At 30.3% G+C, this 12,730-nt stretch overlaps 1 protein-coding gene across 1 annotated transcript; it reads right to left on the bottom strand.

Moving 5' to 3' along the window:
- Nucleotides 1–2,584: 2,584 nt before the first annotated feature.
- Nucleotides 2,585–4,142, bottom strand: LOC110414874 (uncharacterized). Its single transcript, XM_089783321.1, has 3 exons — nt 3,960–4,142; nt 3,085–3,267; nt 2,585–2,971 (listed from the first exon to the last, which is right to left on the bottom strand). Exons 1-3 carry the CDS (start codon nt 4,140–4,142, stop codon nt 2,585–2,587), a joined length of 753 nt encoding a protein of 250 aa, XP_089639447.1.
- Between the last annotated feature and the right edge of the window lie 8,588 nt (nt 4,143–12,730).

Below are 12,730 nucleotides of genomic sequence, written 5' to 3'. Positions count from 1 at the left end.
GATGGAAGGATGCATGCCTATGTCTACACCGCTTACTGCTAGAACCAAGCTGTGTAAAGATGATGGATATTCCTTGGTTGATGTTACTCAATATGGGAAATTAATTGGTTGCTTGCTATATCTCTTAGCATCAAGGCTAGATATAATGTATACCACTACCACTAGTCTGCTTTCTCGATTCATGCAATCACCCACAAAGACTCATTTAACTGCTGCAAAATGAGTTTTGAGGTATGTAAAAGGGGCTTTAAACTATGGTCTTTTGTATGGACAAATTGAACATAAAGAATTGGAAGGGTATAGCGATAGCGATTGGGCTAGGAGTTATGATGATTCAAAAAGCACCAGTGGATACTGTTTTTCTTTTGGGAGCACTATGTTCAATTGGAACTCAAAGAAATAAGAAATTGTTGCTCAATCCTCTGTTGAGGCAGAGTATGTGGCTGTTGTGTCTGCAACATATCAAGCTCTGTGGCTTAGAAAGGTGCTTTTGGATTTGAAGTTTGAACAAATGAAACCAACTGTTCTTTGGCTAGACAATTAGTTTGCTATAATTTTGGCTAAAAATCCAATTAATCACAGTAGAAACAAACACATCAGGGTGAAGTTTCATGTAATATGAGAAGTTGTGACGAACAATGAAGTTGTTGTAAATTACTGTGGTACTGATGATCAAATAGCAGATATTTTTACTAAGGGCTTATGCAGAGAAAAATTTGAGTTGCTCAGAAGCAAACTGGGAATGGGCAACGTCGACTTCAAGGAGGTGTAATGGAAATTGAAGTCTCGGTTGCAGAGGGTGGCATCAGTACTTGAAAGATGAAGATGTCCACATGTCAACCACATGACTTAGAATTTTATCCTTAAGTAGTTTTAATTATGTTGTAATAAAGGCCACATGATGCGAGTCGTTAAAGATAGCAGTTATTTGAATGATTTGTGCTGTCTTTGATCCCTTATTTTTAGGTTAATTGTTTTCTTATCCTTATACTCTCAGTGTTTGTGTATAAATACACTTAATGCAGTCGTGAAAAATTCATCAATTCCTTGTTTTCAACTTAATCTCTTTTCTAAAATTTTTCTTTTACGTTTCACAAAAGTATCTTAATTTCTCTTTATAAATATTCTCAAAAGATCAACAGAGATGACATTGATTTGTCAAGAGAAGCAAGAATTTACAACGGTAAGGGAGAATCCATTGCAGGCTCACATATATCCCAGGTTTAGGTAACAAGGCTGTGGTTGATCAAACAAGTAATATTAATTTAAAAATTTTATAAGCGGCATGCATAGTTTGTATATATTTTAATACCCTTGTTTCCTAGAAAGGGTACTATAGTTTCATCGTACTATTTCATTGAATCGGATACGATCGATGGCCCAATGTTGATTTAGACTATGCATATATTTTTGTTAAATAAAAGGAAAAGGCATACGTATATATCTTCTTAACTATCCTTGATGGATTCTCCGTCTTTCTTTGCATCTTGATCGAACTTATCCATTGCCTGTACAAGTATATTATTTTGCCATGTTTTCTTTCTAAAAAGAGTAACATATAAGAATCCACCTTAGAGAAGCAATTGAACAAAACAAAGCAGGATGCTTTACAGAAAGCGGTCCGAATAAGAACATTTTGATTTTTCTTAGTAACTTATTTTGAGCTCAAATATTTAGAACATTTTGATATTTACCTTTTGGACGATTCTGACACTCTGGGAACAATGGACAAAAGACAAAAACAAATTGGATAAAACTAATATTCAAACCTCCATGGTATCATATCAAATTCTAGTAACTAGTTACAAGTCCCACAAATGAGTAATGTACACATTTTTTTGAAAGGTGAGGGCTGCACACATAATATCATTTAAACACAAAATATCTCAACTATAACAAATCTAACACAGACACAAAAGTCTTTTGCAAAGAATGTGCATATACACCAAATATCAAGAAAATCAAAGGATACGAAATTTAGGCTGATGAGCTAACATTGCAAGGGAGAAACTTGACAGATATGAGGCGTGGCAGCAGACAAGCCATACTTCAACAAATGCATCTCCAGCCTATAAGGACCATAGCTCTGTAAAGTAACTGCAAGTTGAACTCACCATCTGACCATTTTTTTTTTTAGGAACTTACCATCTGTCTTCAATTAATTGACAGTAATTTGAACATTCTGTAATCACAATAATGTCTCACTTGTGTAACATCGTTTAGCCTTATTCCAGCTTGGAGCAACTAGATGGTATCCTCAGTTTTTTCTTCAGAAATTTGAACATTCTGTGATCACAATACGAGCTATATATCAAAAGGTGACACTTTGATATTAGCATTTTCAACATTAGATGAATAAACAAAGCAGCCTAGAAAGCTACAAGGCAAATAATGCAAGTGATAAATATATATTATTTTTAATGAAATCAGAAAGTCCTGTTCCATGTATAACTGTTCTATGGTGGCACCAAGGTACCAGCCCAACGCCCCTCATAATCCGTCCTGTTTAGTTGTATTCTTTCTAGTTTTGGTGTGCATAAAGCACCCTGACAAAAGCTCTTCAAACTAGGACACTCACTCACAGTCACTTGTTCCAATGATGGGAACTTGAGCTGTAATTCTCAGAACAGAAGCTTCTGAGGCTTGGTAAGCAATGAAGTTCCACACATTTCAACTCTCTGAAAACAATCTCGTATGTTGATTCATCATCTCTCTCGCTCCCAACTACTTCCTTCATCATTTCACATTCTCTCATCGTCATTGTGACAAGACGCACCAAACTTTGGGCTTTGGAAGATGTCATCAACTCTACCATCCCTTTGCACTCCCAGACATCCAAAGTTGTAAGATTTTCAAAAGATGCAGATGATGCTCCTAAATTAATCAAACTGTCACATCCCCAAACTTCAAGAGTCTCAAGACTTGCACAAATATGACCCAGTGGTGAGCCTTGCTTCCATAGATGTATTATCTTTTGCAGATAATCCAATTTTAACTTTTTAAGTTTGAGAGCATCCGGACTTCTTTATCCTCACTAACATTACCAACGTGAGGAGACAGCTCTTTGAAGTTGCAATCAATCACCTCAAGCACTTCCAGATTGTAAAATCTTCGGAGGAAAAAAAAGGGAAAAACAGCTGATTCATCGAGGTAGCAAGTAATGCGAAGGAGTTTTATATGACAAAAGAAGTCTGACGCAAACTGGCCACCACATATCATTGCAATGCCATCACTGCTAAATGACACTTCCTCTAATTGGGGGATGACCTGAGAAGTCAACAAACACGAACAAGTTCGATTCCTATATCATATTTGAATTATAAAGCAATATTCGCCCAAAATACACAGAGACAGGATTTCAAGTTTAAGAAAGCAAAAATAAAAAAAATTCAATATTTGAAAGGGGAGACTATAAAATTGTTTAAAAAATAAGAATAAAACTATAAAATTTTAAAACAAAACAAGAAAAAAAATAAACTTTTGAAACTTAGGGGGTGGGACCCTCCTAGCCCCCCTCCCTCCCCCTCTGTAAATACATGTATATGTATTAAAAATTAAAGTTTAGTAAACAATAAAGAGATTCATGTTATCATGTGAAAATGTATATTAAATTTTGCATATTAATAAATAATATAAACAACCTTTCTTCGAAAAAAAAAAAAGAAATAAATAACCCACACCATTAGGGTCGGTCCAAATGTATCAATGATATTCAATGTCAAAAATAAAAGATATATGTATATTCAATTATAAAAATAAAATAATAACTTAGTCCTATTAATAATTTTCTAAGAATTAAAACTTTTAGTTGTAAAAACTTTTAATTTTGATAGTATAAGGTTTGAACCAAATGATTGTTTTAATTAATTTTTTATATTTTCAATGAAAATTAAGTAAAGACACTAGATGATGTAAGTAATATATCCGAGCACATCCAAAGGAAGAGTAGAGGGTCGAACCTCTTCAATCAGGAAAAGTGATGGTTGGATTTGGGATTCTGGTTGGCCAAATATCTTTATCTTACACTGATATGTCCACAACTGTTTTAACACCGGCCATACAGTGGTGTGCATTCCTGAGTAAAAACAACTCAGCTCCTTAAGTATGGTCGGATCAAAACTACCAGGGCTAGGGCACGTCATAGAAAATTTTGCGAATAAAATGTATTATTTTTATTTTTTAAAAAAAATATTTTAGTTATGACTCGTGTACCAAGTGCTTAATTAACTAAAAAGGCAAGTGACAGTGTTGCCACTTGCTGCTCAAGACTTGGCTGGAATCATTTTGACGTAGAGTGTAGATGGTAGAGTCGGATCTTGCAAGTCGTACTAATGCAATTTTATTGTTACGAAATAATTGAAGGGTGATTTCCGCATTAAAGATAAAGCCTGGAAAGCAAGAGAAACAGAGAAAGGACAACTCATACTTCCCTTGCATTGCGTGGATATGTCTCTGACTACGCAGACTACTGTCTGCTCAACTTTCTTATCACTGTCAACTACACCAAAGCCTCCGACTTGCCATGTCCTTCATAAATAAAGCCACTCCCGAATCCTAATCCATAGATCTATCCTTCTTAAAGCTCTCAATTTCCCCGATATTTTTATCTTAAAAAAATTCTAAAAAATAACTTTTTTTATAAAAATATTTTAAAAATAATTATCAAAATAAATTTAATTATTTTTAATCATATTTAATTATAATTTGATAAAAATATTCTTGAACCTATTTCAAATAAATTAAACTATTTATCATAATTTTTTCCTATTTGTTTTGATTTCTCCTTCTTAACATCTCACTCTCTCTAATTTTATCGATTTCTCTTTCGACATTCGTCTACTATATTCTCGATTTCTCTTTTGCGCTTTCAGATTTTTCTTTTTAACATTTTGAAAACGTCAAACGATAGTTTTGATATGCTTAAGTAGATGACTATTTGAAAATTTTAGTTTTTAGGTATTTTGGATAAAACAAAATAGTAGAAATGATCACAAATGTTTGAAATAGCTTTTAATTGGATCAATTTGGGATCTAGACACCAATAAACTCAAAAATTTAAAATTTATAAACTTAAGTTTTCAATGATTTTTTTTATTTTTAGTCAAAATGGGTATTTTGTATTTTGATTTATAAAAATATGTTAGAAATACTTTAATAGGTGTCAAATTATCAAAAAAATAAAAAGTAATAAAGAGAGTTGAGGATTTAAAGTTTTGGTTTATAAGTAACAATAACAGTTTAAGCATTAAAATGTAACTAAATATTTTTGAATATGGCGTGTAACAATTTTTTTTAACCATAGCGTGTAACATATTTTTGTATATGACTTGTAACAACAGTATTTTTTTTTCAACATGACGTGTAACAACCTTTTTTAACCATGACATGTAACATATTTTGATACATAGCGTGTAATAATAGTATTTTTTTTAACATGATGTGTAACAATCTAACCATAACGTGTAATAACCTAATCATGACGTCTCACATGTTTTTATACATGGTGTGTAACAACCTAATCATGGCTTGTCACACGTTTTTATACATGACGTATAAAAACCTAATCATGACGTATAACATGTTTTTGTACATAGTGTATAACATTATAGAGTGTAATTTCATTAAAGATATTTTTGTCCAACTCGGTTAAAAATAGTTAAAATTATAAATGAGGTTATTTTTAAAATATTTTATCTTTAAAGATTATTTTTTAAAATGCCCCTTTTATCTTTGAAGGAAGGAATTTGTCACTTATTATTCCTTTTTTAATTTCTTCTCTTCCAAATGACTCAAGTATCCTCGTGGTATTTAGATTTTCTTTTACTAATGTTAATTGTAAAATTCATTGCACATGAACACCTTTTTTTAAAATATTAATTATATATAAATATAAATATTTTTAAAATTACACAATTTGATGTGTAAATGATTAAATTTTTATACTAATATTATTATATACATTATTTAATACTATTAGAATTAAGAATGCTACTATAAGAACTCAAATTAAACTTATATAACACTTTTATTAAAAAAATTATGATAAGAAAATTTTTTTCGTATAAAATAAAATATTTCACTATTTTCATTTTACTTTAATTGTGCTAAAAAAATGTAAAATTAAAATACTTTCTTATTTATTATTTACTTTACTTATAAACCAAAAAAGTTTAAATGTAATTGACTATTATAACTAATCTCTTAAATAATATTTTTATTTTTATTAAATAATTTAGTTCTTTACTTAGATTTTTGTATTTTCTACAATTGAGAAAGTGAAGGTGGCGGTTTTATAGAAGGCTTGGAGATGGATGAGAAACACGTAGAGGCCAGCTGCAATGCAGAATCTGATATGAACTTCGATAGCAGAACTATGGGTGAGAACAGAAAGATGACATTTCGAAATTGCTGCGGATAAGGAGAGTAAAGGTGGCGGTTTTATAGAAGGCATAGAGATCGGTGAGAAACACGTAGAGACCTGTTGCAATGCAAAATCTTATTTGAACTTAGATAGCACAATAATGGTTGAGAACAGAAACTTGACATTTCGCAATTGCTGCAGACAAGGAGAGTGAAGGTGGCGGTTTTATACAAGGCATGGAGATGCGTGAGAAACACGTAGGGGCCTGTTGCAACGCAGAATCTTATTGGAACATGGATAGAAGAATTATGGGTGAGAACAGAAAGTTGGACATTTCAAAATTGCTACAGACATGGAGAGTGAAGGCGGCGGTTTTATAAAAGGCTTGGAGATGAGTGAGAAACACGTAGGGGCCTGCTGCAATGAATACTATAATTCGCATTTAGATAGTCGAATCACGGCTGGCATGGCAATCACAAAGATTCGGTTTCTCCCAAAATTAGTAACGTCAAATGGCTAACATGTGATGAAGAGTTTGAATTACTCTCACAGAGGATAGTAGCGTGGGTGAGGTGGTGAATAAAGAAAATGACAACCAAGGAGAAAATGGGGGTGTCAAAGCCGAATGGTGATATCGCTTCCGAGAGTGAAAAGCAAAACAATTAATTTACACTGGTAAAAGGCGAGGGCGAAGCAGACAGACGTACGTTGGGAGAACCTGTGTACAGATCCATAGGTTTGATTTAAGCGGCTTGAGATATAGGGAAAGATCCACTTCAAACTCAAATGATTCAAACTAATAATTAATTTTTTTCAATTTTTTTAGCACTTCATATAATATCTATGGAAGCAATACACACAACTGTACCACAGTTGTACATCAAAATTTTTTAATATCTTAAAATTTGAGAATGTATACTCAAAATTCTTGAAACTTTTGATGAATTTGATATATAATCAAAATTTACAGAAATTGCGAATTAACCAGTACATTATTGTTTGTGCAAATTTATAAAATTGACAAAGTGATTGTTTGAACACAAATTCTAATTATTAGAATGAAACTCTTTAAACTTTGGAAACAAATTTGATACACTCCAAATTTCCGGATTCATCAAGATATTTACTCTATATTATAAATATTCATTAAATAACTATTAATCGCAATTATATGTATATATACACAGTATAATTATTAATTAGTTATTATTATAGTTGGTAATTTGTTATTATTAAATAACAAATTTTTTAATTTGTTTTCAAAAATAGCCATCAAAATAAAATAAACTGCCTTTAGCCATATTTAGCTATGATTGGACAAAAATATCCTTGAAACCATTTCATATAAATTAAACCATCTATCACAATTTCTCTTTGTTTTCGTCTCTGCTTCCGATTTTTTTCTCTCACCACCCAGCTCTCTCTAATTTTATCAATTTCTCTCTTCAACATCCGTTTGCTGTGCTCTCGATTTTTCACTTCTAAGCTTTCAAGACATCAAAAGATGGTTTTGATGTGCATAGGGTGGGTGGCTATTTAGAAATTTTGATTTTTAGATATTTTAGATGAAACTAAAATGATAAAATGATCACAGATGTTTTAAAAATAGCTTTTATTTGAATCAATTTGGGACATAGATATCAATAAACTCAAGATTTTGAAATTTATAAACCTAGGGTTTAAAAGGAATTTTTTTCAATTTTTAGTTGAAATAGGTGTTTTAGATAAGAAAAATTGTGTTTTGATTTATGAAAGCATGTCAGAAATATTTTAATTGGTGTGAAATCGTAAAAGAAAAACAAAAAGAAATGAAGAGAGCTAAAAGAATTTGAAGTTTTAGTTCGTAAGTAATAATAACATTTTAGATACTAAAGTATAATAAAAAATTTTAAATATACTATGCAACAATAATATATTTTTCAATATTGCATACAACAACAACATTTTTTTAGCATAACAATTAACATATTTTTACGCATAATGTGCAATAATAATATTTTTTTAACATGACGTGAAATAACTTTTTTTTAACCATGACGTGTAACATATTTTGTACATGATATGTAACAATAATATTTTTTTTCAATATATCATGAAACAACCTTGTTTAACCATGCTATGTAACATGTTTTTGTACATAACGTATAACAACAATATTTTTTTTAATATGTTGTGTAACATGATATGCACTTGATATAAAGATGTTTCATTAAAGATAATTTTGTCTAACTTGGTTAAAAATAGTTAAAATTATAGAAAAAGTTATTTTGAAAATATCTTATCTTTTAGGATTATTTTTTAAAATACCCCTTATTATATGCATTATTTAATACCACTAGAATTAAAAATGGTGTTATAACAACTGGATATGAACTTTATATAACACTTTTATAAAAAATTTATGCTAAGTAACTTTCTTTCTTATGATTTTAAATAAATTTTAATTTGATTTATGATAGAGTTCATTTTCTTTAAATTTGTTTTTTTTCTCTATTTTATTCAATTTCAATTAAAAATTGTTCTACTCATTGTCTATATATTTTTTTATTCTTTTCACTTTTTAAAATTTTTAAACGCCTATGTTTGTCTACTCTAATAATAATTTTTTTTTCAATTTTTTTTACTATTCTACATGCTTGATTACGATTAATTATATTGTCTAAGCTTTTTTTCTTTGCCTTTTGTTTTATCATAGGTTTTAACATTTGTAACTAAGTTTTTTTTTTTGGCCAAGGCAACTCAGCTATTAGAGCACTTGAGTTTGCAATTGATAGGTTTCTATAAGGTAGGACATCTATGGAAACAATACACACCGGCCACCACTATATCATATTATTAATAGTCATTTTCTATGATTCTCATGTTAATATTTCATCTAGAGTCTAGAATATCCGTCTTTCTATAAAAGGGGACCTCCAGCCATAATGTTCCATATAGACATAATTTTCTACAAGAAATGGAGTGCAATAAGCTTTCTTTTCTCTTCGCTGCAATGGCGGTGCTACTTCTAGCCACGGTGACTCCACCTGCATTCGCCTCTCGTAACGAGGTTGTGCCTCTCTCTGACGACGCCAATGCCGTGACTAGCATTAGGAACATTCCTTTAGCCGACATTTTCATGGCCGGCTTAACCAATGGTTGCTCCCATACAGGTGGCGTATGTGGTGCTCTTGCCTTCACATCCTGCTGTGCTGGTTGCTCGTGCTTTCCTCCTGTAGCTATAGGGGGATGCATTGGGTCTTGCTAGAGGGCCCAAAACGGCGGTGTCAATATTTTGTAATTAAATGATGATTTTCTTGTGTCCTTGTTCAGTATAGCTGTTCCATAAGCCAATTGTTGTGGTTGCCTTCGTCGTTGCAAGGGTTGGTATTTACTGTTGTTCAGTACTATTGCTGTTGTAATGTTAAATTACCAAGTATGTTATCAACAAATTAATAATTAGATCGTGTGTACAAATAATTACTATTAATAACAATTATGTAATAAATCTATATATATATATATATATATATAGAGTAAATATTTTCATGGATCTAAAAGTTTAAGAAATATAAAATTCATTTCTAAAATTTAAAGAGTTTATTCGAATCTCAATTATTGGAGTGTGTGTCAAAATTGTCACTTCGTCAATTTGTATAATTATATATTTACACAAATGACATCATTTATAAGTTTGCATATTATCAATTTATTAGTTGATGATGTATATTTTAATTCATGATTTTTTTAAATTTCGACTAACTATTAAATTCGTCCACAAAATTTAAGAGTTTGAAGGATTTTGAATATACATTTTTAAACTTTAGGAGTTTCAAAATGCACAAATATGATACAGCGGTGTGTATTGTTTCCATAAATGTCTTATCTTACAAACACCTATCAATTGCAAACTCAGCTGCTCTAATAGCTTAGTTGCCTTGGCCATTGACTAAGGATGATGCAAGAAAACTCATGAACAAAACATTAATTTGCATTTATAAAAGTTGGTAGCAGTCGCATTCAATAATTATAATGCGTTTATTATGCAAGAGATTTCTTCCTCCGATTTGTACTTTGTCATAAAAGGATTTTAGACCTTTCCTTATTTTTACAGTCTTCATTCATTCACTATTATTTTTCCCTTTCTTTTATTCTGCTTAAATTCTTAACAAAAATGTTATAATTTTGAATTTTTTAATTTAGGTGCAAAAAAAATAATAAAAAGAGATATAATCAAAGAAAGGAAAATGAAAAACTGTCCTGCTTTATTTTTTTTTTCATTTTCCTTTCCTTTTATTTTTTTATTTTTAGATATTTTAGATTAAAAATTTTTTATATTATAATAATTAATAATAATTACTAAATACAAAAATTTGATTGATCAATTTTTGTTGTTAAAATAAAGGCCTTTGCCGACGTTGTGACATCACACTTGTCTATTTTTTCTCCTCATTCCTAAGAATATTAAATTCACCTCCCACTCACCGCCAAATGCCCCTAATTTGAATTTCTTATAGTAAAGTATACCAAAATTCATTCATTGTTACCTCATCATTGGGTGCGCATACATTTATGAAACCACAACGTCTAGATAAACCACGTAACTTACAGATTACCAAAATAAAATTTCTACACAAGAACTGGTTGTCCGTAACAAAGAAATCATCCCGTCACACAGTTAATAGGCCTCCAGCACGTCTTTTAGACTCAACACTACATCTACCAATTTTCTCTTTCATGAAATTCATATTTTTAGGTTTTAAGTTCATTTAGTTGTTTATCATTTAATTTTCTGCATGAACTTGAGCTGGAGTGAGTTTTTCCAATTTCTTTGTGTTCACTTTATTAGCATGAACATGATTATAGTTTTGAAATCATAAAAGTGATCAAAATTACTTCAATGATCTTTGAATTTGTTTGAATGATCCTTAAACTTATTTGATTATTTTTTAAGTTGTTTGAATATGTTTTTGAACTTAATTTATTAATGTAAAAAACTTTCATGCATTTGTTTCTGAAGTGTACAAGTGTTTCCATGTGAAAAATAATCAAAATTACTTGAATGATGTTTGAACTTATTTGAATGAGCTTTAAAGTTATATGAATGAGTTTTTGAACTTGTTTGAATAGTTTTTAGACTTGTTTAGTTAAGTTTTGAAAATCCTAAGTGTTTTCATATGAAAAGTTTTAAAATTGCTTAAATGCGTTTCAAAATTGCTTGAATGATTTCCAATTTCTTTGAATAGTTTTTAAAATGTTTAAATTAGTTTTAGACCCACATTGCATTTAATTTTGAAATGTCCAAGTATTTGGCATCAAATTAGGTTCAAAAAGATGAATTTTTTATATTTTAAGCTACAAATATCAATATTTGGTCAAAAGTATCGATATATTTTAAACAGAATGATTCTATATAAAGTGTATGGATACATTTCCAAAATGTATCAATACATTTGGTCCAAAATTAGGCGTTACATATGAAAATCAAAAGAAAAATAGCTATTTCTTCACTAAACCTTCTCTAACAGCTCCAAAGCTTCTCTTACTATAAAAAAGACTTCTCCAACACATTGTACTTAGCAAAACCCACCTTCTAAAGATATCATTGTTACTCAAAATTGTAAAAAAGAAAATGTTACACCTTAGCCCCCAAAAGGCAATATTTAGAGATTGTGCTTAATCCTTGAAAGGCATAGAAGTTATACCTTAGCCTTCGACAAGTAGTGTTTAAAAGTTGTAGTTGAACTTAGAAAAGTCAATGGTTATATTTGATCCTTGAAAAGGCAATGATTATGCTTGAACCTTTAAAAGGTATTCTATTGAATTTATTTACTAGTGGATTAAACTCCTTAGCTTGCTAAGGGAGAGGACATAGGCAACAAGGAAAGGCCGAACCTCTATAACTGTCTTATGCATTTTCTTTACACTTCACTATTCATTTTTGTGCATTTTACTTTACTTTAAAGAGTTTTGAAAATTTGTTCTTAACTTATTTATTCCTTAATTTATGCTTCAAATTAAATTTGGCACACTTTGATTGAAATATAAGTTTATGAAAATTGTTGTTAGCTTGCCTTCCTTGGAAATTAGATTTTGAGAAAAGAATTTTTAAAAATCCAATTCACCTCCCTTTTGGATATTTTCACATTATTATTGAGCTAACATTCCTAACACTTTGATTTACCTATCCAATGATGAAAATTTAGTTAACTTGTTATCTATAGCTTTTGGTAAATATGGATATTGTTTGAGTATTATGTTAAATATCACTGTTAGAATGAGATTTTTCGCAATTTGAGCACTATATCTTTTGTTTTGAATTATTATGCACATCTAGAGAAAGTTAATGTGAATCTGAAATTTTGAATTATGTCTTTAGTTTTAGAATTT

Source organism: Theobroma umbraticum, unplaced genomic scaffold (genome assembly GCF_002168275.2).
Source record: "Theobroma umbraticum cultivar Fairchild unplaced genomic scaffold, ASM216827v3 scaffold_147.0, whole genome shotgun sequence".
Taxonomy (NCBI): domain Eukaryota; kingdom Viridiplantae; phylum Streptophyta; class Magnoliopsida; order Malvales; family Malvaceae; genus Theobroma; species Theobroma umbraticum.
Note: the sequence above shows the minus strand (reverse complement) of the source record. Positions and strands in the feature narration are given on the sequence as shown.